Genomic DNA, 26,360 nt, shown 5'->3' on the forward strand with positions numbered 1-26,360 from the left:
TACTGCTCCTGTGTGGTCAGTGGAGCTGAGACTGTGGACAGTGTAGAACAGGAGGAGAGGGGACTAACAGGTGGACTACAGTTTGTAATTGTACTGATCCTGTGTGGTCAGTGGAGCTGAGAGAGTGGACAGTGTAGAACAGGAGGAGAGGGGACCAACAGGTGGACTACAGTTTGTAATTGTACTGCTCCTGTGTGGACAGTGGAGCTGAGACTGTGGACAGTGTAGAACACGAGGAGAGGGGACTAACAGGTGGACTACGGTTTGTAATTGTACTGCTCCTGTGTGGTCAGTGGAGCTGAGAGAGTGGACAGTGTAGAACAGGAGGAGAGGGGACTAACAGGTGGACTACAGTTTGTAATTGTACTGCTCCTGTGTGTTCAGTGGAGCTGAGAGAGTGGACAGTGTAGAACAGGAGGAGACTAACAGGTGGACTACAGTTTGTAATTGTACTGCTCCTGTGTGGTCAGTGGAGCTGAGAGAGTGGACAGTGTAGAACACGAGGAGAGGGGACTAACAGGTGGACTACGGTTTGTAATTGTACTGCTCCTGTGTGGTCAGTGGAGCTGAGAGAGTGGACAGTGTAGAACAGGAGGAGAGGGGACTAACAGGTGGACTACAGTTTGTAATTGTACTGCTCCTGTGTGTTCAGTGGAGCTGAGAGAGTGGACAGTGTAGAACAGGAGGAGACTAACAGGTGGACTACAGTTTGTAATTGTACTGCTCCTGTGTGGTCAGTGGAGCTGAGACTGTGGACAGTGTAGAACACGAGGAGAGGGGACTAACAGGTGGACTACGGTTTGTAATTGTACTGCTCCTGTGTGGTCAGTGGAGCTGAGAGAGTGGACAGTGTAGAACAGGAGGAGAGGGGACTAACAGGTGGACTACAGTTTGTAATTGTCCTGCTCCTGTGTGGTCAGTGGAGCTGAGAGAGTGGACAGTGTACAACAGTGGGAGAGGGGACTAAAAGGTGGACTACAGTTTGTAATTGTACTGCTCCTGTGTGGTCAGTGGACCTGAGAGAGTGGACAGTGTAGAATGGGGGAGAGGGGACTAACAGGTGGACTACAGTTTGTAATTGTACTGCTCCTGTGTGGTCAGTGGAGCTGAGAGAGTGGACAGTGTACAACAGTGGGAGAGGGGACTAAAAGGTGGACTACAGTTTGTAATTGTACTGCTCCTGTGTGGTCAGTGGACCTGAGAGAGTGGACAGTGTAGAATGGGGGAGAGGGGACTAACAGGTGGACTACAGTTTGTAATTGTACTGATCCTGTGCGGTCAGTGGAGCTGAGAGAGTGGACAGTGTAGAACAGGAGGAGAGGGGACTAACAGGTGGACTACAGTTTGTAATTGTACTGATCCTGTGCGGTCAGTGGAGCTGAGAGAGTGGACAGTGTGGAACAGGACGTGGTTTTAATGTAATGGCTGGTCGGTGTATGTGTATCTAAGTGTTACATTTCCCCATTTACAGCTCTGTCAGTCCAAGCTGAAAAGGACAGAAAAACGAACATGTACAATTTAAATATGTTAAAGATTTTAAATTCATGAAAATATTTAATAATAAAACCTCCCTCTTCACTGTTCTTCAGATCAGGTTCAGATCTGTGTCTGTGCTGCACTGATATGAGCCAGTCACAGTGGAGCAGGGCGCTGGACACTGTCTGAAAAAGAAGGGTGTGGAGGCAGGCTCTGGTCCCACATTCCACTCTCCGTCATCCCCTGAGAGAGAAGAGAAAGTAAACAGCGGAGAGGAGGAATAAAGAGACGGAGCTTTAGGAGACGAACAGAGAGATTTCACCCAAACAGCGCTGTTCCTCCACACGGTGAGTTTATTCCTGAGTGAAGTGTAGAAGAGTGGAGGGGTTATTAGAGACAGAACAGGACTCTGAGAGTCTCCAGGAGTTCAGTGGAACTCAGATCAGGGGGAAATGGCGGGGGACCGTTATAAAACGGAGGGAGAAATAGCGGAAGTGAAGAGAAGAAACTTTAGGAGAGAAGAGGGGTTTCCCTCTTAAATATATCTCGAGCGGTGGGCACTAAAGGGTTAATACTGGATAAATATAGTTTTGTGATCAAAGAAAAACCACTACAACTCATTTTACCTCGAAAACCTTTGTCATTTGAAAACAACGAAACATATTGATTACTCCGCGCTGCCGCCAGCTCCGGGAGAGATAAGGGACCGTCTACAAACTACACTCCACAGTAAAGACGGAGGTGACGGTCAGCGGGGAACAGCACCTCAAGGTTTTTTTATGAAAATAGAGACCGATGAGCCACAGATGATCAGTGAGAGGTTTGAGAAAAGAGCGGGTTTATAATTACCGCTCTGTGGAGGAAAACACTGCAATGTGACGTCACTGTTACTTACAGTTGCTTACAGACCCAACACAATAATAATGAATCTTCTCCATATTACAGGAATAAAACCTGAATAACTGAACTGCAGCCTGTAAGTGAAGATCAGGGTCAAATCAGAGACGATCCATTTCTGAACATGACATAGTTTTATGATAAAGTCACCCCTGACCCCCTGATTACTGTAGTTTAAAAACTGAACAGAATTCACCAAAACAATCACATAACACACTGATAAAACAGGACATATTACATGAGACACTACGACTCTCTTTAATCAGCACGTGTCATTTCAGGAAACTGCTGTGACAGGTTTATTGTGATTTAAATTCTATAACTTTAAACCAGTTCTTCATTTAGTTTCCTTTATGATTCCTCTTGGGGTTTTGTTGTCTCCAGCAGCTGATTGTCTCCACTCATGTCCAGTGTCTGCTGCTCCCTCAGGTCATCCTCAGTGGGGGGAGGATGTTCTGGCTGTGACATGGTGTCATCAGCTTGTACAGCAGAGTTCCTGGATGTTGGTGCTGATGTGCCACCCCCAAGAGAAGTGGATAGATTACACACTGAGAAAATGAGGTTGTCTGACAGAAGTTTAACACCCCTCTTGTTCGTGTGCAGTCCATCTCTCCTAAAAAGTTCTATCTTCCCAAAAATCAAGTTAAAGTTGTCAATGAAGTTCAGTCCATTGACCTGCAGCTGTTCTGTAGCCAGGTGTTTAATCTCAGTAAACCTTGGGAACATACTGGTGCCTCCTGCAGGTAGAGGTCCACTGATGAAGGATTGTATGTTGAGTTGCTGAGTGTGTTGAGCTTGATGAGTGTGTCATTAAGGTTCAGACTCCTGCTTGAAAGTGTTATTCTTTCCAGTGTGTAAATAATCCTCTTCACATTTGTGTACTCAGCCAGTACAACTGGAAGCTTTACATTAATTTCCCTGGTAAAGAGTTAAAATAAGCCCAGTAAGAAATAACAGGACACTTTCAGGTTCCAGTTCTAGACTCAGTTCTTAAAGGGTTAATAAGTTAGAAGAGCTGAGAAATAAAGACAGAAACAGTCCTTATTTCACTGTGTTCCACTGTTCCCTGAGAACACACTGAGGTTCTGCTGTAATCTGATTCAGACAGGTAGGTCAGGTGGAGTGTGTGTGTGAGAGAGAGGAAGAGAGAGAGAGAGAGAGTTTGTGAAGATCAGAACCAGAGAATAAATACCAAGGTAAATACTGCACTTTAACATAATGTTAAATCTGAGGATTACAGATATTTCAGATATTAACGTTGTTAAAATATGTTCAGACTGGATAAAGTTGATCCAGATTTCTCAGGATTTCTAGCTCTGGGTTTTCTGTGTTATTATTAGATCCTCTCTCTGTGGCCCTCTGCTGGACAAATCATATTTTAACATCATGTAGATATTGTGCTGAACTGAAATTTTGTTATAAAACCCAAAGAAATTAATTATGTGAAACATTTTCTTAGTTTTCTTTTAGGAACCAGCGACAATGCCCAGAACCTCAGGTTCTGTCTCCTGTAGTCTATTCTCTGCCCTCAGTGCTCTGTAGCCAGATCGATCCGGGGGAAATCAGGAGACACAGACACCAGAGCAGTGAATATAGAGGTCCACTTTATTAAAGTCACCACAGAGTCTATATCTGTCCTACACCTACTGTCTAATGTGAGGATGACGGGGACAGAGTGAGGTGTGTTAGTCATGTTAGTGCTCTCTGTATGAACAAGCCATGAGCTGTTCACATGCACAGGGTGAGGCTCAGCAGAGGAAACACAACCTGGAGTCAGCACACTGTGGTTAAACAGTTACATCCAGACTGATAAGCAGTGGTGGTGATTACCTGAGAACAGAACGACCCAGATTCTAACTCCACTGCTGATATATTTCAATAAAAGTAACACACACACACACTCCGCCTACATTAAGTAGCTGTAAATATTGCAGAGGGTAAATCAGTAACAAATTTTATTCAGTGCAGTTTTTTGAAGAAAGTTATGAAATAAAACTCGAGGATGTTACTCTGTTGTGAGGAGAGAGAGAGAGAGAGAGAGAGAGAGAGAGAGAGAGAGAGAGAGAGACTTTTGCCTTGATGATGTCTCTCTCTGGTTGGGTGGTCTCAGTGCGCCCTACAAAGATTTTCAAAACTTTAAGCAAAAATCATGGATACTTTTTCATTCATTCATTCATTCATTCATTCATTCATTCATTCATTTATTGTCTGTAACCCTTATCCAGTTCAGGGTGGTGGTGGGTCCGGAACCTACACGGAATCACTGGGTGCAAGGCAGGAACACACCCTGGAGGGGGCGCCAGTCCTTCACAGGGAGAGACACACTCTCACATTCACTCACACACTCTCACATTCACTCACACACTGACACCTATGGAGACACTAGAGTTGTGTGACAGTGACACTACCTGTTGCACCACTGTGCCACCTGTTTGGAGACTGGAGGTTCAGATTCTGAGGTTTCTTCATGTGCATGCAGCAAAGCACAGGCACAGCTTGGTCATCAGTTTGTCACCAGTTCCTTCTATGGCCAGTTCACACTGTACCTGGGACAATCCAGTCTTTTCCCAGTCCAGTCTGTGGCTGTTGCCAGTCCAGTCCTGTCCAGTCTAACACCAAATATTTTAGGAGGGTCTTTATAAACATTGGAGAAATGGGGGAAAGGAATTGGAGGAAGAAGAGGAGTTTGAGGAGGGTTAAGGGGATGATGAAGACGGAGAAAGAAAGAAGGAGATAAGATGAAGGAATGAAGGGGAAGAAGAGGTGTAAGAGGAGGGGTATGATGTAAGAGGGGAATGATTGGTGTGTGAATACAGTTAATCACAGTATCTAAATTATGTTAAAATATGATTTGTCCAGCAGAGGGCCACAGAGAGAGGATTTAATTTAACAGAAAAAACAGATCTAGAAATCCTTATTCTGAGAACTTTGGATCAGCTTTATCCAGTCTGAACATGTTTTGAACACCTGGGACAAAGTCTGCGAGACCTTTCAAACACCAGCCCCAGCTGAGGGAACGTCTTTAGGAAGAACAGGGTTCCACCCCCAGGAGAACTGGAGATGTTCTGGAAGATCATGGTGGACACACACCTCACTCTGGGTTAAGGTTTCCTTTGATTTGTGTGTGTGTGTGTGTGTTGTATAAATCAGTCAGGTATTAACTCCAGAGATGGTGGTCTTATCTGCTTTGAGTGCTCCCTGATAACACGTTGTATTCATGGGATTCCTACAGCTCTCAGTAACGGTGAGTCTATTTTACACAGGTGTAACACAGTAAAGAGAATTAGGAGAATCTGACCACTTCCCCCTCTCTCCCTGAACTCCTACCAGAGTCTGTACACACCGCTGGGTCTGAATACATACAGTATCCCTTCCTGTGTTCTCTTACTCAGTCTACTGTCCTGTTCACTCTGTTTAATATCCACAGGACTGAAACCCAGAGAGCAGATTCTCCAGTGTCCAGCTGTGTGTTTGTAATGAGTGACCAGATCATGGAGGACCCTCCTAAAGTCAGCAATGGGGGAGGAGAACCCAGCTGTGTGTCTATGAAGACTGACCAGTCCATGGAGGGACCTCCTACATTCAGTAAAGAAGGAGGAGAACCCAGCTGTGTGTCTATGAATAGAGTCTGGTTTGTTGATAATCCATATCTCAGCAGTGGAGATGTCCCCTCTGATCCAGAGTGAGTTACTGTCCTTCAGTGAAACACTGATGAGTGATAAATGAACAGATAAAGAAGGTTAGAACTCCTCTTGCTCTAAGAGCGTGAGAGGACACAGTGGAGAAAGACAGTCCAGAGCTTTGTAGATGTTCAGTCTGTGTTTAACTAAGAATCAGTTAAAGATCTATTAAATGAAACTGAAGTGGACGTGTCAGACAGAGCTGAGGACGTTTTGTCCAGTTCTGATTCTTCTGTAACACTAGAATAAGATAATAAACACAGGGACTCTTATTCTGTAATAGCTATTGTCCTCAGTTCAGTCCTAACTGAAGATCTGATGAGAACTAAACAGATGAGATTAAGATGAGATTTTCAGAAACAGGAGTGCACATGATCCACTCTTTGAAGATGAACTGATGAAGGAGTGGAATCAGGTGTGTTTCTGCTTGATTGGAATGAAAAGCTGCAGTAACAGCGCCTCTTTGTGGAGAAGATTAGACCCTGCTGATCTGTGCAGCTGAACTCTGTGTGTTATAACGGCAGTGGAACCTTCATTATATATCTAGGATTTCCTACTGAATATGGATCCAGAACAGTCTGAATAATTAGTAATATCTGATGATGTAATGTATTGATCAGTTTCTCCACATTATTCAGTCTGTGTTCTGATTTTCAACATTTTTTTAAAAACACCACAAGTGCACTATGCAGATAGTGAATACCAATGTAGTAATTAGCAGCACCATGTAATTTTTCAAATGAATATGAAATATAATGCAGCTTCTAGTGTGCAGAGGACATATCAGGCTACACCAATCCACTGAACTTTTTATAGATGCAAAAAAGGAGCACATGGACAATTTCATCACTCCACATCATCATACCATGTGCTGTATTTACTCTGTTTTTACAGACTTACTGGGTGTAATCTCAACACGGACACCTATGAGACTCTGAGATCAGCTCTACAGTCAATAAACTCCTCCCTGAAAGAGCTGGACCTCAGTAACAATGACCTGCAGGATTCAGGAGTGGAGCTGCTCTCTGCTGGACTGAAGAGTTCACTCTGTAAACTGGAGACTCTCAGGTAAAACTTTCTGTAGAGTCAGTTCTCAATGAAGAAGTAGATTAGAGACTTTCGTTCAAGTTACAAGCAATATATCAATCCAGTCAACTTATTCTAAATGAAAAAAGAAACATATGGACAGTATCATCACGCCACATGCTGTATTTACTCTGTTTTTACAGACTTGTTGGCTGTAATTTCACCAAGGACTCCTGTGAAACTCTAGGATCAGCTCTACAGTCAGTAAGCTCCTCCCTGAAAGAGCTGGACCTCAGTAACAATAACCTGCAGGATTCAGGAGTGGAGCTGCTCTCTGCTGGACTGAAGAGTTCACTCTGTAAACTGGAGACTCTCAGGTAAATGTTTCTGTAGAGTCAGTCCTGAATGAACGAGCAAATTAAAGACTATAACTGAAGTTACAGACAATATATCAATACAGTGAACTCATTCTAAATGAAAAAAAAACATATGGACAGTATAATCACTCCACATCATCATACCACGTGCTGTATTTACTCTGTTTTTACAGACTTGCTGGGTGTAATCTCTCCAAGGACTCCTGTCAAACTCTGAGATCAGCTCTACTGTCAGTAAACTCCTCCCTGAAAGAGCTGGACCTCAGTAACAATGACCTGCAGGATTCAGGAGTGGAGCTGCTCTCTGCTGGACTGAAGAGTTCACTCTGTAAACTGGAGACTCTCAGGTAAATGTTTCTGTAAAGTCAGTCCTGAATGAACAAGCAAATTAAAGACTTTAACTGAAGTTACAGACAATATATCAATCCATTGAACTCATTCTAAATGAAAAAAAGCATATGGACAGTATAATCACTCCAAATCATCATACCACGTGCTGTATTTACTCTGTTTTTACAGACTTGCTGGGTGTAATCTCTCCAAGGACTACTGTCAAACTCTGAGATCAGCTCTACTGTCAGTAAACTCCTCCCTGAAAGAGCTGGACCTCAGTTACAATGACCTGCAGGATTCAGGAGTGGAGCTGCTCTCTGCTGGACTGAAGAGTTTACTCTGTAAACTGGAGACTCTCAGGTAAAACTTTCTATAGATAGTTCCTGGATGAACAAGTAGATTAGAGACTTTAACTCAAGTTATAAACAATATATCAATCCAGTGAACATATTCTAGATGGAAAAAAGAGGCACATGGATAGTATAATCTCTTGACATCTTCAAACCACGCACTGTATTTATTCTGTTTTTACAGACTCATTGGCTGTAATCTCAGCAAGGACTCCTGTGAAACTCTAGGATCAGCTCTACAGTCAGTAAACTCCTCCCTGAAAGAGCTGGACCTCAGTAACAATGACCTGCAGGATTCAGGATTGGAACTGCTCTCAATTGGACTGAAGACTTCAAACTGTAAACTGGAGACTCTCAGGTAAATATGTCTGTAGATGGTTTTTAATGAAAAGTCTTATTTATTTAATTTGACATAAACTTTTTTTTCAGAATTTGGTATGGGTTTGTTTATAATAGTAAAGTCAAAATCATGAATTCATTTAGGAGTAATTCTAATTCAACTTTTTTATTATTCTACATTATAGAAAACAAAAAGTAAAAGGTTTTACATTTAACATATTGAACATATCTTCTTTAAGAGAATTGAAGAAGGTAACTTCACTATTTTGCAAATTGTCCTCTATGTATAGGTCACCTATAAAAATAATAACATGATTACCAAGTGAAAATAAAATGTATTATGCGCTCAACACAGACGCCAAGAATACGCCATCAGTGAAATTTTGAATTTAAATATTAAATATACAGACTTTACAAGCATTGTCAAAAGTGTTATTACTCACAATATATGTATGTACTTTGCTACAGCTATATTTTTCTGTGTAAATGCCATCTGTTTCTGTTTTCCTCCTTTCTGCAGATTGTCTGGGTGTATGATCACAGAGGAAGGCTGTTGTTCTCTGGCTTCAGCTCTGAAATCAAACCCCTCCCACCTGAGAGAACTGGATCTGAGCTACAATCATCCAGGAGAGTACGGAGTGAAGCTGCTCTCTGATCTACTGCAGGATCCATACTGTGCACTGGAGAAACTACAGTGAGTTACATACACACAAACACAGAGTGAGAGAGAGAGAGAGAGAGAGAGAGAGAGAGAGAGACTGACACTACTTGTATTGCAGTAGGTTATTATTTTTATTCAAACTCTGACTTTACATGATTGTCTAAACTGCTGAAATGTATCATTCATGTGTTATTATAATGAGTATTATTTCAGTGTGTGCGGATTGTTGCAATTATTAAACACATTTTTTTTATTTTCACAGTAGGCAGTATATTTAACCCTCTTCCCAGCTGGGAAGATTAGTCTGTACTTGCACCAAATCCAAAAACCTAAATAGCTCACTGAGTTTATGTACTAACATAATAAAACATAATAAATCACCCTTAGAAATCCTGAACTGTCTACCTTTCAAATGTTTGGAGAAAAGTAATTTATTCTTAGCTTTTCATTATAGAAAAACAAGTAACAATATGCACATTTCATTCTGTAAGTCAGAGCCCAAGCCTTGACCCATCCACAAGTTCAGCTATTCAGATAATAAGAGCATGGTATTTCAGCAGCTCTTACTAGAGGATTACGATGCAACACAATGCCCATTAAGACACATTTAGGCACATTGCTGGGTTTTCACAAGATCATGAGTAAGTAAAATATTTATGAATAGTTTTTAGATTGTTTGGCACTGATTAGCTTTTATGCTAAGTTGTTGAGTAGCATATGTCAGTGATGCAATTCATGAAGCTGACTGTAAACCTAATGTGATGTTGCTTAAAAACTAAAATACAACCAGTTACAAAGTGAGTGGGAGACAGTGAGTGGACACGGTGTGTAACTGTAGAACTACAGAGTGACCGGCATGTGGACGGTGGAGCTGAGAGACAGTGAGTGGACACGGTGTGTAAGTGTAGGACTACAGAGTGACCGGCGTGTGGATGGTGGAGCTGAGAGAGCAGAGAGTGAGTGGACACGGTGTGTAACTGTAGAAATACAGAGTGACCTGCGTTTGGGCGGAGGAGCTGAGAGAGTGGACAGTGAGTGTTCGTAATGTTATGGCTGATGGGTGAACACACTCCTGTAATTTTAGCTGTAAAACCACAGAAGTGCAGCCCCCCTCTGTGGTGATGAGGGGGAGGAGCTGAACCCCGCAGGGGGCATCACATAACCCCGGTGTTGGGGGAATGCTCTTATGGTCACAGCCATAGTTTCAGGTTGATATGGAGTTTAATGAGTTTATAAATGTTTGTGTTTGATCTTTAGAGTCCAACACGGAGGATTCAGAAGAATGAGACAAGGACCAAGGAAATGTAAGATACACATACACACACACACACACACTATACACCAACACACACACTATACACTATGTAGCGTGGGAACAGTATTTAGATTATTTATGCTTAATTGTGGTTATTAATTATGTATTATTATTATTTTTTTAATTAGTTTTGGAGAATGATATTAATAATTTATTATACATTTGGTTACCATTCCCCGCTAGAATGTGTTTTTTTCAGGATCTTCAGAATCTTTAATGAACAGCCTTACACAACAATATCACTTCAAACTATAAATGATGCTTTATTGAAAAGAAACAATAATCATTTTATAGACATAGCACAATTATTATAACCTCACAAATTGGGATCAGTGCAGATGAAACCCCTCTTATGAGTCTTATTAGTTGCTAGGTGATATAGATTGTGTGACTAACTATGGTCTAACTCTAATGTAATTTAACTAGTGATTAAAGTGGAAGGGACTAATTAGACATCAGCTCTGAAAATGAGATCTGAGTTTTACTGTGATGTTGCTTCACCAACCGACGGATACAGTGAATCGGTCTCCGTTGAAACCGGGTCTTCAGGCCTTGGCCCTGTCTGACACCGCCGTGGGTACAGTTTGGGAAAGAGGGGTTCCCTCCAGGATGAGCAGGCCGCTTCCGCCTTTCTCCGGAATGGGGTGACGTAGTTGGGATTCCTTGTCTGGGAGGACTGATGACATCACTGTTCTGGTTGGGAATTCTCCTGAAGCAGGGAACGTATGGAGATGCCTCGCTGATCAAGTTCAGAGTTGACGTCTGAAGTCAGTGAAATCTCTGTCTAATCTATTTACTAATCTCAGGCGTGATTCCTTATTCTGGCCAAAAATAAGTTTCACCTGGTTTGATCGTCCGTTGTTAAAACCACTTTGACTGGGCAATAAAAGAAAACAAAACAAACTAACAATAATAAGTTACAACTGACACTGATGGAGTTATTTCTAAGAAGGCTTAAATATCTGACGCTCAGTAAATCTAAATGTAAGCTCAATCCTAGGCCTGATCAGAGCGTCCTATTTCCAGTTCTCAGACGGGTCCTTGTTCGTCAGTGTGTCCTTTAGCGTCTTTTTTCAGAGCGAGTGGGTGTGGAATGGATGTTAAAATTGTAGTGTGGAGGGTACAGATGAAGAAATGTGGGTTCACTCAGCAAGGTCAGTTTGCTTCTTTTTCGACTCTGACTTTCATTTTTTTTATCCTTTTCTAGTTAGCATCGTTCCTCCCACCGTTCCGCTGTTTCTTCTGTGTTGAATTATGAATGATGATTTAAAATTCCACATTCAACGAAAGACTCCATGCCTTTGAGTGTCGTATCATTTTGATTGTCTCAAAGTTCTGTCAACCGATTTACGTTTTTGCTGGAGATTTATCAGTAGGAAAGAATAATTTTAATATTGAGCTTCAATAGTTTTGGAGACTTGAGAGAGTGGTCGCCATATTCTCCTTTGAGCCATCTGATTCCTTCTTGAGGTTAAGTCTGACAGTTGGGGTGACAAATGGTTCATCATGTGATGATTTTACGAGTTAGTTATCAGGATCCCCTTATGATGGTCATACACTTTGGAACAGACCACTCAGTGTATTGATGAACCTTCTCGTGAACATCCCAGGGTCAAATTGGGAGGGGGTTTCATGACCTTCTGGTCTCCAAAACAGACTATGTGTGTGTGTGTGTGGGGGGGGGGGTAATTTTATGGCAGTTATTACGGCCTGAGGTTAGGAACATAGGATTCCTCATGGTCAGGAAGTGGAGGGTAGGAGAATCTTAGACTCCTTAATCAAATTATTTGAATAATAATCCATTATCTTGAGGGTGATCAGCATACCTGTCCTTCCTCCACTACACACACACACACACACACACACTATACACTAACACACACACACAATACACTAACACACACACTATACACACACACAATAACACACACTATAGACTAACACACACGCTTGAAGTGCACTGACACACACATTATACATACTAACACACACTATACAGACACACACAGTACACTAACACTCTATATATATATATATACACCAACACACACACACACACTATCACAGGCTGTGTGTCAAAGAACACACTATTGACCTTTACACACTACAGAGACACGGCTAAGGGTGGTGTGTGTATATATATATATATATATTCATACTATTCAGTGTGCAGTGTGGGACACGGCCAGAGACTAACGTTAACTTGCTGCATGTCACGACCTGAACACAGCTGATATTAACATTCATTAACTCTCAGATCCTCCTCTGTTTCCCTAACAGTTAAATACAAGCCTCTTTTATAACTGTAATTATCCGTGTGTTCTCTGTTGTGCTCTCGTTACTGAACTCAGCGCAGAGCTGGTCAACACTAACTTTATAAACCAGACTCTGACGGTGAAGTGGAGGTGAAGCTGATGGTTGGAGCAGATTTATATTTGAACAGGGGCCTTAAAGAAAAATGAAAGACCCCCCTGTGTCCGACTCACTGCCAAAACACGTTAACCTCATTGGCGCATTTTCAAAATAAAAGTTTGCAAAAAAATATCATATTTTGGTCCCAGGGCAGCTCCATTTTTCTGGTCTCTATCTAATGTTCTTTTAGTTTGTTTAAGGGCTATTCATGAATCCACTGTGATTTTTACTGAGTAACATTTATAGGCAAAAGAAGACTTTAATAAAGACAGGCATAAAAATGCTAATTTCGTCTGATTCCTTGCACCCCACACTTTGAGAAACGCTGCTATACACACACACACACACATACACACACACACACACACAAACACACACACACAACAAACACATGAATACTAATAGGTGTTTCTGTGTGTGTTTTGTGCATCTTTGTGTGTCTGTATGTATTTGATGTGTGTGTGTGTGCAGGGTACTGTGATCTGACTCTGGATCCAAACACAATACACCCTCTTTTCTCTCTGTCTGAGGGAAACAGGAAGGTGGATGGTGTGGAGGAGCCTCTGCCGTATCCAGATAATCCGGAGAGATTTGATGGGTGTTGGCAGGTTCTGAGTGTGGAGAGTTTAACTGGACGGTGTTACTGGGAGGTGGAGGATAGCGAGAGGTGTGCTGATATCTCAGTGTCGTACAGAGGAATCAGGAGGAAAGGAGTCAGAACTGAGTGTAGCTTTGGACGCAATAAACTCTCCTGGAGTCTGATCTGCTCTGGGAACAGTTACTGGGTCAGACACAATGATCAGGACACTGAGATACCTGACCCCCCCCCTCGCAATGACAGAGTGGGAGTGTATCTGGACTGGGAGTACGGCACTCTGTCCTTTTACACCATCTCACCTCACACACACACACTCACACACTTACACACACTCACCTCCAAATTCACTGAGCCCCTCTACGCTGGGATTGAAATGGAACCTTACACCACAGTGCGTCTGTGTGAGACAGAATAGACACACACACACACACACACATCCCTCACACTGTTTAGAAATTTGGAATACACACACACACACACACACCATCAGCATTTGGATTAATACTGATCTGGGTGTATATGGACTGAATTCTGGATGGACTTCGTTGTTTGTTTGTTTGTTTCTTTGTTTGTGTGTACTGTGTTCTAAACAGTGTGTGTGTGTGTATGTGTCTGTGTGTGTGTGTGTGAGACGCACACCATTACTCCTCTGAAATATGGAGGTCCTGCAGCTCCTTGTCCACATCTACCTCCACAGTAAAGTACCAGGTGGGACAGGGACCTGACGGAGCTAAATATCTTAAAATTACTTAATTATTAAATATGGAATTACACAAATTATAAGAATGATGCTGTTTAAAGTAAAATACTATAGTTAATAATGTTGGAAGTGTGAAGCTGGTTCTCTCTGAGTCAGTGGGTCTGTGTGCTCTGTGAGGCCTGAGAAAGTTTATCAGTGACACTGAAGAAGCCCACTGTAGTAAACATTGCACATACTATTTATGTGAACAAAGGCTCTTACAAAACCTGAGTCTTATTATCAATCAGCTGTGGATCCAAAGGCAGGAGCCTGAGACAGTGATGGTTTTAAACGTTTATTATCCGTTTGCTTTATTAGCACACAGGGAAACTGTGAGAAAGGACCAGCTCAAGGTCTGAGACCTGAAGCCTGAGATTGTTATTTGGTAAAAGTTGGTTGGAAAGAATTGTTAATGATATAATAAATAATCACTATTCAGCAACCTATAATAATCATGTGGTTTGGAAATAATAATGAAGGGGTGTGATGTATTTGGGAGGACAGGGAGAAGCCAGGTGTTAGTCAAGAGACTGTCAAAGACTGTGAGGATGTAAAGAACAGAAACATAATTAATAATGTGAAGAAAAAGCAGTGTGGGAAAGAGTGAAATGGCCTTGAGAATAGATAAGAAATTTTCTAAAAACCACACTTTCTTTAGAACCTAATAGTGTCCAGTAAACTATGTCTGAAGAGTTAACCGGAAGCAGAAGTCCTTATATGTACATGGGGAATATGGTACCTTTTGATTGTAACTGGATCCACCTCAGCCTGTGGAGTGTGTGAAGAAGGTGGGGTGATTTTCTTATCAGCCCTGAATACTGTATAACAATGAGAGGTTTTTGAATGCTTTTTTTTAAAAAGCATTCAAGAAGACTTAACTGGGTTGATGTAGCTGTTTAAATAAAGAATGGAACCTGTTCTCTTTTAACCTGATGTCACACTCACGTCCCGTCTGGTCCTGTTCTCAGCACATGGCTTTGTTTTGTTGTTGTTCCTAGCTCCGCCCTGGTTCCACCCTAGCCCCACCTTAGTCCTGCCTCTGTGTCATTATTGTCTCCAGGTGTTCCTCGTTTGCCTTCCTATATAGTCCCTTTGTTTCAGTGCTCCCTTGTCTGGTGTTGTGTGTTACTCCCTCTTGTGTGTCTCACAGGTCTACCCCAGTTCATGGCTGTCTACTTTCTGTCTCTGGTGAATTCATAGTTTAGTCTTATCTAGTTTCTGTGTATCTACCTGTGTTTATTTTGAGTCTATCTATGTTTAATAAAACTTCCTTGCGTTTACGTCTGTCTCCTCGTCCTCCCTACACGGCTGTGACACCTGAAACCTGCTCAGAGACATATTTTAGTTATTGTTTTTTTTATAGAAGTGATTTTTAATGAGGCAAAAGGAGATATGGACACTCCAGGAACCTCAGACAGAGGCCACAGTGCTGCAGTATCTTCAGAAGTGAGTTTTATAGAAGTGAGTTTTAATGAGGCAAAAGGAGACATGGACACTCCAGGAACCTCAGACAGAGGCCACAGTGCTGCAGTATCTTCAGAAGATGCTGAAGGGGGTGCTGTTTCTCTTGTGGTGTGTTTCTCTTCTGTAGACGCAGCAGCACCGACTGATATCAGTGAACATGTCTTCACCATCAACAACTGAACTTAGTTTACACTCCTGAAGACCCAGCTCCTAACGTCTCTACTGCACAAGACTCCGAGTGTATTACCTCTCTGCAGGAGACCCATCTTCTGTGCGTGTCATTTATAATCCAGCGCTGAGCTGATGTCTTCCACAGCTCCACGACCTGTGAGACTTGTGGTCTTCGTTAAGAGCCTGAACTGCTGTTTGTGAAGGTAACACTTCCATTTTGGAGAACAGTGACTACAAACAGCAGCAGACCGTAACTTCCTCTAAACCCTTCGGTCATGTCCCAGGTTAAGAGTTCATGTCGGTGAAGAGGTCAGTGGCAGCAGAAAGTCACTGATTATGAACAAGATGGTCAGAACACTTAGAAATGTTCTGGATACATCAGTGCTGTGCGTGTACAATGTGTTTAGTGTGGACCCTCAGTGTGAACAGTATCAATAACACTACTGTACATAGCAGAGTAATGGAGAGACTGAACAGGATTCACAGTCCTCCTTTTACTGTGTGCTGTGATTAGTTGACGGAGCATGTCACTGTGACACAGAAGAGAAAGACAAGACTGTTTCTCTACACTCAGTAACTCAAAGGAAATAATGAGGAATCAGAAATGTACAAAGACAGATTACAGTCCGATAGAAAGCAGGCCTTAGAGAAAAGTGTCCACACAGCGCAGTTTGGGGAATTCCAGCTCAGTCTTTCTACTCCTCCTGATGTTCCTGTCTGTCTGGCCCCACACTCTCACCCACATCAGAATGGAGACACTCCTCTTGAAGGAAAGACTCTGTGGGAACATCTTCTCCAGGTTCTGCAGGCATCTGCGCTGACGTCCTCACAAACTGCATCCACAGCAGTCAGCAGGTGGTCTGAGTGTGTGTCTGTGATCAGAAACATTCCACCTCCAGAGTAGAGCTCCTCCACGGCGTTAATAAAACAAATCAGTAAAAACACTGAGACTCAGAACATCCAGCAGACTGCGTCTTGTTCCAGAGGATCACATTGATCCTTCACTCAGACTTGTTCTGGACCACTGTCCTACGTCCATCAGCAGAATGGTACAATGTGTCCCCTTCTCGTTCTCCTCTGTGGACGCTGAGGGAGCAGTGAGGACCTCTGTAGGTCACAGGATCCAGTGTTTGTGATTCAGCAGCAGATGCCGTGTCAGCTGTTGTTCTCCTGTTTATACCGGGGTGTGTGTGAACCTCTGTGTGTGTCTCTACACTTTCCACTGCCAGAGGAAACACAACCTCGGCAAATAAACAAGGATTCTGTGCGAGAGCCACAATATTGTATGTGTTCTTCTAGAATTTTAACATCAATCATATTCTATAAACCTCAGGCCCCGTGCACATGGCTCTGTTTATTTTTAAACAAAGGTTTGTGTCTGTGTTTTCCTCTCGTCACAGGAACACGGCGCTGTACGTCACTGACTGAAAACAGAGGTTTCCTAAACGCTCTCCAAGGTGGAGGCTCTCATGTGAACGAGAAAAACTGATCTTTTCTGAAATGCTGACGTGTCTGTCTCTGTCTGAAACTCACTCCCTCTACAGTGAACCACATCAGTCACAAACTACACTGTACACACAGCTCCTCACTCTACAGTGAACTACATCAGTCACAAACTACACTGTACACACACAGCTCCTCGCTCCCTCTACAGTGAACTACATCAGTTGCTTCACTATTATTCAAAGAACAATAAGTTATTTGATTCCTCTTTCACATCCTTGCTCCCTTCCCCACTGTCCAAAGGCCATACAGCGGATGACAGAGACTAAAGGTCTAGTCTTATGACCGGTTGTTGCAGGGTGTTGACCGATAACACATGAGAGCTAGGAGGGGGTCCTCCTGTTTAAGGATTCTCTTAGCGGTCTTCACTGCTCTCTCTGCGTGACCATTTCCTTGGGGGTGGTGAGGACTTGAGGTTACATGTTTAATGTCCATTTGTTGTGCTAGTTCTTTGAATTCAGCACTGGAAAACTGAGGTCCATTGTCACTCACCATCTCATCAGGGATCCCGAATTTAGCAAAGATTGCTTTCAGTGTGTGAATAACCTGAGTAATTGTCGTGGAAGGCAAGTGCAGTATCTCCAGGAAACGGGAGTAGTAGTCCAATACTATGAGATAGTTATTCTTGTTGTATTCACAGAGGTCAAGTGCAATACGTTTCCAAGGGCAACCTGGCAGAGGTGTTGAGATGAGTGGCTCCTTTTGCTGTGTCCGTCTTAGCTCCTGACAGGTTTGGCATTGCATTACAGTCTCTTTTAGCTCAGTGGAGAGCCCTGGCCACCAAACAGAGGAGTTTGCCCGGTCTCTGTACTTTGAAAGTCCTTGGTGTCCATCATGTATTTTCTCGAGGATCTCTGCTTTTAGTGACTTTGGAATGAGCAACCTGCATCAACGTATTACTAGGCCATTTGTCTCTGACAGTTGGTTTTTCACTTTTGCATATGCTCTGGCATCAAGTGAGACTTTATCTCTGTATTCTGGCCATCCATTTCTTATATACTTTATAACAGTTTGTAGTTCATAATCTGTTGCGGTGGCTGCTTTAATGCTGTCCACCTCACTGTGTGTATCAACCTTTCTTTGGTGTAAGACTATGGGCCACGAGACAAGGCGTCAGCTACTATGAGGGTTTTACCTGGCACGTGGACAGCTTCTGGTTTGTATCTCATGAGCCGCATTAGGAGACGCTGGCACCTCAGGGGAACATTGTCTAAGCTCCAGCTGTTAACGAGCGGTACTAGTCCAGTCTGAACTGATCTAACCCACATAGGTATTTGTCAAACTTCTCACAAGCCCATACGCTCGCTAAGCACTCTTTCTCTATCTGGGCGTATCTTGTCTCGGCCTCAGTGAGACGTCTGGAGCTGTGGGCAACCGGTTTCCACTTTTTTTTCCAAATGTAGTTTACATTTACATTTAAGCTTTTGGCAGACGCTTTTATCCAAAGCGACTTACAAAAGAGGATCTAACATTCGAACTACAGCACAAATTATACAAAATACCTTACATTAAGTGCAATATGCCAGGAAGTAATAAGTGCATTAAAGAAAGACATTCAGTGCAAAAGATACTCTCGGAAGAGCTGGGTTTTCAATGATTTCTTGAATGCGGAGAGGGTTTCTGTTGCTCTGATAGTGCTTGGAAGCTCGTTCCACCAGCGTGGTACCAGATATGAGAATAGCCTCGACTGACCTGTACGGGGGGTTGGTCGTGTTAGTTGGTGCTCCTTTGAGGAACGGAGAGGGCGGGCGCTAACGTATGGTTTTAAGTGTCTATTGAGGTAGATGGGAGCAGAATCAGTGAATACTCTGAAGGCCATCAGTAGTAATTTAAATTTGATGCGAGCAGCTAAGGGTAGCCAATGCAGCTCAACTAATAGGGGCGTGACATGTGCTCTTTTTGGTTGGTTGAAGACCAGTTGAAGTAACACAGCTCCTAGACTGTAGCTGCTGGCATCAGCACACACCGTGGTTGGCTTTGAAATATCATAAAAGGTGAGGACTGGTGCTGTTGTTAGACTTCTTTTAATATTCTCAAAAGCTGACTGTTGGGGTTGACCCCAGATCCATGCATTTTTCATTTTGAACAGTTCATACAAGGGCTGGCCAATGGTGGCAAGGTCAGGGATGTATTTGCCAAGATAATTGACCATGCCTAGCAGTCTTTTTAGCTTATGCACATTTTGTGGTGAGGACAGCTGGTGAATGGCATCAACTTTCTCTGGGTCTGCCCTCACGCCGGAGAGGTCAGTCAGATGACCCAAGAACCGTAGTTGACTCTGCCTCAAGGAGCACTTTTCTTTGTTAAGCTTGAGGCCTGCAGACTCAATGCGGTATAGCACTTTGTTCAGTCGAGCATCATGTTCCTCCATGGTTGCCCCGTAGACTAAGATGTCATCCATGAACACTTCCAAGCCCTCCAGGGTCTCCAGCATCTTTCGCTGAAAGATTTCTGGTGCACTTGTTATGCGAAATTGCAACCTTTTAAAACAGTACCTGCCGAAAGGTGTTATAAAAGTTGTCAGTAAACAGCTGTCAGGGTGGAGAGGAATCTGCAAATACGCTGGCAGCATCAAGGGACGAGAACACCTTTGCACCACTTAATTTAGAGGTTATCTCATCAGAGGTAGGCAGGACGTAGCGCTCTCTCTTAACTGACTTGTTTAGCCTTGTGAGGTCGACACAAATTCTTGCCTGACCTGCAACCATGGGGGCACACCATTCAGTAGGTTGTGTCACTCTTTCAATTACACCATTTTTTCCATTCTCAGCAGTTTGTCTTTTACCTTTCGCAACATAGGAAAGGGCACACGGCGTGCAGTGTGTACAGCGTAAGGCTCTGCATTCTCTCTTAGCTGTATTTTAACTTTAGCTCTGTTTTCAGTGTGCCATGTTCCCCATAGGGCTGCTGACATTTGCTTGTGTGTGGTGTAACATCATCCACTCGCCTCATGAGATTCATTTCTACTGACAAGGAGCAACTGAGTAGATTATTAATGCTGTGTCCACTGACTACATACATTTTGGACAGATAGTCTTTGCCTTTGTAGCTTACTGTTGCACCCTAGACACAACAGCTGTCCACCTGGGATGTTTAAAGACCCTTTGTCTGCAACATTTCCAAATCCAAGTCCAAACACATGGAGGGTAGCTGAATTGGCTTCTGTAATAACTGTCCTGGTTTGTGAGTTAATGAGTGTGTATGTGTGAGTGAATGTGTGTGTGCTCAGATATGGATTGGCGCTCTGTCCTGGGTGAAATCCTAGTGCCCGATGCAGTCCTCCAGGTGGACGGTCGTTTCTGGTTGAGAGTACGCTGTGCGCGTTTGGCTGCCGCTTCTCACCAGTGTGTGTGTGTGAATTGAGCGTTCTGAGCAGTGCAGATTGTAAAGCGTCCTTGGGTATCTAGAAAGGCGCTATTTAAGTGTAACGATAATAATAATAATAATAACATTTCAGTCTCTTTGTTTCTTTAAGGTGTTCTTTTGTCCACCCCCCACAGACGGACTGTTGGGCTGTTAACAGCACATCAGAGGAGCAGCTGATGAAGTGTGAGTCCAGATTTGGAGACACACAGCAGTAAGGCAGCACTGCAGAAGGAAAATGGCCACATCAGAGAGAGTCAGCAGCACTGTGTCTAAAGCAGGTGAACATCTAAAGGTGATACTGAGAGAAAGACGCCTGTGAGAGGAAACATAATGAAGATCCTCCTCAGAAACTGTGTGAACTCAGACGCTCAGAACAGCAGAATTACCGAATGGGACGATCTTAAGAAGGTGGTGACTCCTTTGTAGAAGTCACAGAGAAACAAGGAGGTGAAAGCAGGTTCCTGAAAGCTTCACACACTGCTAACGTGTCAGAGCTGTTAGAGTGTATGTGTCAGGTCTCAGTCCTGTCCCACTCTGTCTCGGTTCAGTTTGTTTCCCTTGTTGAGTTTGTCCTTTTTGTGCTCTGTCACTTTAAGATTTCCACAGGCTTTTCTTCCTCATGTGACTGCCCTAGCCCTGCCCCCTTTCCCTCATGTGACAGTCACAGGTGTTTCTCATTGGTCAGTGTTTATAAGCCCAGTCCTGTTGTAGTTGGTCTGATCTCACTTTTACAGCTCAGTGGAGCATCACAATGACTTTGAAGTTGTGATTTTAAGATAAAAAATATTACAGAGTGATACTTTAAGTCCTACACAGGATTGAAGACTGTCTGCAACATTTCAGTCTCTTTGTTTCTTAAAGGGCCCCCTCCAGGGTGTATTCCCGCCTTGCGCCCAATGCTTCCAGGTAGGCTCTGGACCCCCCGCGACCCTAAATTGGATAAGCGGTTACAGATAATGAATGAATGAATTAATGTTTCTTAAAGGTGTTCTTTTGTTCACACACTGCTACAGTGTCAGAGCTGTTAGAGCGTGTGTGTTAGGTCTCAGTCCTGTCCTGCTCCGTCTTGGTCTGGTGTTCCTCTCTGATTTGGGTTCAGTTTGTTTCCATTGTTGAGTTTGTCCTTTTTGTGCTCTGTCTCTTTAAGATTTCCACAGGCTTTTCTTTCTCACGTGACTGCCCTAGCCCCGTCCCCTTCCCCTCATGTGACAGTCCCAGATGTCTCTCATTTTAAGCGTCTAAGTGTTGGTGTTATTGAGTGGCCTGTGTGTGGGAGTGTCTCTGATCTTTAGTTCTGTTCCCTTTGTATTTCACTATTTACTCGCTCTCTCTCTCTCTCTCCTGTGTTATTATGTGTGTGTTTAGTTCTTGTGTCTGGTCCCGGTCTCTGTCTACATTTGGTCTTTTTTTTAGGTCATGGTCTGTGTTCCCCCCTGTTCACAGTGTAAGTTCTGTTTAGTCTCTGTCCTTTTCTGGGCGTCCAGGTCTCTGTGAATTTATATGCTCCGTCTCTGTTTCTCTTTAGCTGCTCTGTGTACGTGGGGTGTTACATCCTCCTCCTCGTCTCTGTTTCCCCACACCCTGACAAAGCCATACAGCTGTTCTTTCCAAATGGAAAAGACACATTGGGTGAGAACTGAATGTAAAATCACACTGAGAGACTTTATTGAAGAAGAGCGAGGCCACTGACCACACTGGGGGAACAGTATGAACTGAGGACAGTGAAAATACTCATTATAAATAGATATTATTTGACTTGTAAAAGGAGAGACCCAGTCCCAACTCAGAGAGCAGTGGAGTCTCTGTGTGAACTTCCACCTCCCCCTGCTGTGACACACATTCAGTCAGCAGAGAACAGCAGTGTTAATGTGGATCTTGTCCAGGGGGTTTAATTGGAGATGATACAGTTCATACAACACAAGACACAGGTGCCATTTCAGCTGCTGGAGAAATTCAGATGGGTTACACTTTCTCACAGGAAGATGTACCACTCACTGACACAGTTCCACTGGAGCCATTAGAAGTGACACCACATTTATTCCCCAGTCAGGAAAGAGTTAAACCCCCAAACACCACACAGTCAGGGCTTGGAGGGGGAGGTGTTCTCTGAGACCTGAGTGCTGCTTTCAAGGACGGCTTATTCTCAGTAGATGACTCCCTAGAATGGGAGAGGGTTCTGCCTAATGGTGGCACTGAAAAAGGGGAGGACGATGGTGAGATTCTGTGAAACGCTCTGAGTGAGTTCTGAAGAGGAACTCTTAGAAGCTCATGATGTAAAAATCCTTGTCACTGAGATGAAGGCCAGAGACACATTACTGGAGGTGACACACACAGAAATGGTGGAACATCCTGCTCACACACAGCTGAGCAATGGAAGCATGTGCTGAAAAGACTGAGAATGCCTCAGGGAGGATTAGATGAATTGAGGACTAGTCTCACTCCTACGGCAGGGAAAGTTGTAGCCACACTTAAACATGAAGGCCTTAGTAACCAAGAACATCCAATCAGGGATTACCTTCAGAGCTTTATCAGGAACTGCAGTGATGTTGATCTGAGGATGTTCCTCTGTTTCTGCAGTGGTGAGTGGTGATTACACTGAGCTTACTGTCATGTCTTTTCTCTCAGATTTCAGTTTAAATATGGTACGGTACAGTACAGGTACATTACTGTCACTAAAGCTACAAATTGTGTAGTGTATCTTTAAAGGTACAGCAGTGGTGTTAAAGTCCAGTTGTGTTCCCTAAAGGTTCATTACATTCTCTTCTCCAGAAGGAGAGGGGGATCTCTGTAATCTTTCATTATACAACTGTGGAGAATAAAAGAACACAAAAGTCCTGGAGATGAAACGGGGCGAATGAACTCAACACAACTTCTACAGTTAATATAGGATAAGGTCCAATTCTGTTCCTAAGTAAACTTACAGTGTATATTTCACTGAGGGCACCACCACAGAGACAGTGTTTCTGACAGTGTCTCACACTTTGTAAAACACACATTGTAAACATCTGTCTCTTCACAGTTGATCATCTCTCTCTACGCCAGCCGTGACTGAAGAGGGACCACCACAGGACCCTCCTGTCTGTGTCTGATTCAGGTGGAGAAGCGTTTTCTACACAGCACAGACACTGACAGTGTGAAACACCCCACAGAGACACGGCTGAGTGTGGATCAAAAGCAGAGGTGCACTTTGTACACTTCCAATGATAAAATGACCAGTGAGTGCAGGTGTGACATAATGTGTACCTAATAAACTGGAAACTCAGTGTGTATTCCACATTGGAACAGACTCATAAATGCTACAGTTAAAACAGTCCCCTGTATCAGGCCCAGGAAGCAGAATAAGATGAGAATAAGCAGAATACGGTCTTGTCTGAGTGATGTCCCTCTCCAAGTTTCCGTCATCTTTAACCCTCTGAGGTCGGCTATCCCGTCGGCGGCATAAAATTGTAAATTCCACATAAACACGTATATAACTCTGCGAGATTTTATCCTAAAAAAAAAATACAACATACCTCGGAAACCTTGAAGGGTCTACTTTCAAACTATATATAGGATGAAACAATATATATATATATTTATATTCTTGTGAGAGAAGCGTAAACAACAACCGGCATATTTTTGAGGCACAAGCTTTTTTGTTCCGCCCATAGACGCGTTCTGACATTCATATGTTAACACTATGGTAATTCTGCAGCTGCTAGTGGAGGATCATTGGCTGATAATTTGCATGAAAATGCCCATTCGCTTGTTACAAACACAGAGCACATGTCGCGGAATTGTTTTCGTGGAGCTTCGTCATGTCGCACTCACGGAAGCTGCGGAGGCACTGCTACACATCCAGGAGAGCTTTGCTCTGGAAAGTGAAGAGGATTTCAGCTCGTCTGACGAAAGCGGGGAGGACAGTGACGAAGAAAGATTTATTTTGAGATGCGGATTGATCCGAAGGAGGATTTTTGTGATAGGTAAGTGAAATATTTCCCTTCAAATGAAACAAACCCACGCTTCGCGCTTACTGTGTACACTCCGCGAATTCCGGGTAAATTAAAATAATGAATAAATTAAATAAGTATTACTTTGTATATGAAAACAGTAGTGTCATCCTATGTAGCTTGTTATGCTATGTACTGCTATACATAGGTCATATGTAAGTACTGTATTTGAAATACAATTAATTATTAGTTGTAGTGACTGTTGGCATGTATAGCTAATCTTTGTAACTGCTCAGAAGACAGTTGCTCACATTTCTTATTATTTTTCTTTCAGAAATGTGGAAAATACTCCACCTCCAAGCAAAAGACAACGGCGTCAACCAAGTCTGCAACCACCAACGTGTAAACACATGGTCCTTCCACATCTGCTCTGTAAGTTTAGCATTTTGCATTACACAACTCAGCACAAAACTTTGAAGTGGTACAGAAAACTGTTTCTTCACTTCTTGGACATTGCTGCTACCAATGCCTATATTCTCCACAAACAACTTATGCAACAGGACAGCCTGACCCACAAGGCATTCATGGAAGAGCTTGTTGAACAGCTGTGTGGTATGCAAAAACCCCATGGAAGTGTGAACAGTGTGATGTCTACCTTTGCATGCAGCCAGACAGAAACTGTTTTAGAGACTGGCATCTTTTGTTGAACTGACTCAAACATATATACACACACAAGTTGATGGAAGTGTTCGATCCAGAATCCCACATGTTCTTTTGGCAGAAACCCCCCAGAGCTCTGTTCTCTGGGGCTAGGACTTCGGCCGTAGATAAAGCTTCTGTTTCCAGCTTGTAGATCACCGTCACTGCGGCCCAGGTTCTGCTGAATGTTCCTGACCGTGCTGTTTTCTGTTCCATATCTGTCCTAGTGATTCGGGCAGATCCACCACGCTCTCTGACTGTGTGGAGGAAGACCCTCCAATAACTCTGGGCTGACTGCTAGTGCAGTGTGCATTCAGCCACAACGTGTTCCTAAAAACCCATCAGGAGCCCAGTGATGCGTACGGCACATGGTTTCAGTCTGTGGTAAGAGTCGGCACGCCGTACACAACCGGGGCCTTCTGCAGTGTGTGCTCTTCTGTGTCGTCTTCATTTTCTTCACATTTCAGTGCTCAGTAGATCAGAGTAAGTACCACGTCTTCTTTAGGAACATTCAGTCCCCTTCTCTTGTGTTTACTAAACATCCCCCTGTCTCCACACACACTGCCTGAGCCTCTTTACATCTTTAAAACAGAGAAATGAGTTTCATATGAAACATTCACATGGGCTGAAACCAAACCCACATCTGACGACATAAATGTGATTTATTTAATCTTCAGATCCCCAGATCAGACCTAATTAGACCATGGGCACTTTGTTCTCATTCCTGCGTGTGGCGTCCTGATTATTTCACTCAGTTTGGATCATAACTGGACTCTTAGGCTGCGTTCACACAGCAGGTAAAAGTGGCCCAAATCCAATCTGTTTCTTCAGATGTGACACAGACGGGTCGTGTGTGTCTCTGTGTGAACAGCACAAATCACACTGCATCTGACTTTTTAAATCAGATTTGAGCCTTTTTCATATGTGGTACTAAGATCTGATCCATATCCGATCTGTGGCAGTGTGACTCTGAACAGATCAGATCAGTATTGATGTGACTTTGACGTCACTGCAGCACTGAGAAT

General features: G+C 43.2%; 2 protein-coding genes and 1 long non-coding RNA gene across 4 annotated transcripts in view; all 3 read left to right on the plus strand.

Moving 5' to 3' along the window:
* The first annotated feature begins 1,710 nt into the window (after positions 1–1,710).
* Positions 1,711–15,412, plus strand: LOC136701602 (ribonuclease inhibitor-like). Of its 2 annotated transcripts, none has more exons than XM_066676222.1 (10): positions 1,711–1,823; positions 5,801–6,055; positions 6,948–7,121; positions 7,283–7,456; positions 7,630–7,803; positions 7,976–8,149; positions 8,324–8,497; positions 8,999–9,172; positions 10,397–10,443; positions 13,338–15,412. In XM_066676222.1, the coding sequence occupies exons 2-10, from the start codon at positions 5,850–5,852 to the stop codon at positions 13,877–13,879; spliced, it is 1,839 nt and encodes a 612-aa protein (XP_066532319.1). In that variant the 5' UTR covers positions 1,711–1,823; positions 5,801–5,849; the 3' UTR covers positions 13,880–15,412. The 2 variants fall into 2 exon arrangements, with proteins under 2 accessions (XP_066532319.1, XP_066532318.1); XM_066676221.1 differs by lacking the exon at positions 1,711–1,823 and adding an exon at positions 2,827–2,934.
* Positions 15,413–21,464: 6,052 nt separating this feature from the next.
* On the plus strand, positions 21,465–24,057 carry LOC136701671 (uncharacterized). Its single transcript, XR_010803838.1, has 3 exons — positions 21,465–21,613; positions 22,233–22,336; positions 23,727–24,057. It is a non-coding gene; the product is annotated as an uncharacterized lncRNA (long non-coding RNA).
* A 366-nt stretch (positions 24,058–24,423) lies between these two features.
* LOC136701587 (NLR family CARD domain-containing protein 3-like) overlaps positions 24,424–26,360 on the plus strand; it is a 44,043-nt gene continuing 42,106 nt past the window's right edge. Inside the window, exons 1-2 of the mRNA XM_066676198.1 lie at positions 24,424–24,669; positions 24,971–25,068. The gene's annotated coding sequence lies outside the window, so the exon portion shown is untranslated. The remainder of the gene's footprint in view (positions 24,670–24,970; positions 25,069–26,360) is intronic.

Source organism: Hoplias malabaricus, chromosome 7 (assembly GCF_029633855.1).
Source record: "Hoplias malabaricus isolate fHopMal1 chromosome 7, fHopMal1.hap1, whole genome shotgun sequence".
Classification (NCBI taxonomy): Eukaryota; Metazoa; Chordata; class Actinopteri; order Characiformes; family Erythrinidae; genus Hoplias; species Hoplias malabaricus.

Excerpts from the sequence above, each read along its gene's own strand:
- LOC136701602 (XM_066676221.1), top strand. The coding sequence starts at position 2,840 with ATGGTGTCATCAGCTTGTACAGCAGAGTTCCTGGATGTTGGTGCTGAT. Across the intron at positions 6,056-6,947 it reads GATGTCCCCTCTGATCCAGA|ACTTACTGGGTGTAATCTCA; the intron begins GTGAGTTACTGT and ends CTGTTTTTACAG. Across the intron at positions 7,804-7,975 it reads TGTAAACTGGAGACTCTCAG|ACTTGCTGGGTGTAATCTCT; the intron begins GTAAATGTTTCT and ends CTGTTTTTACAG.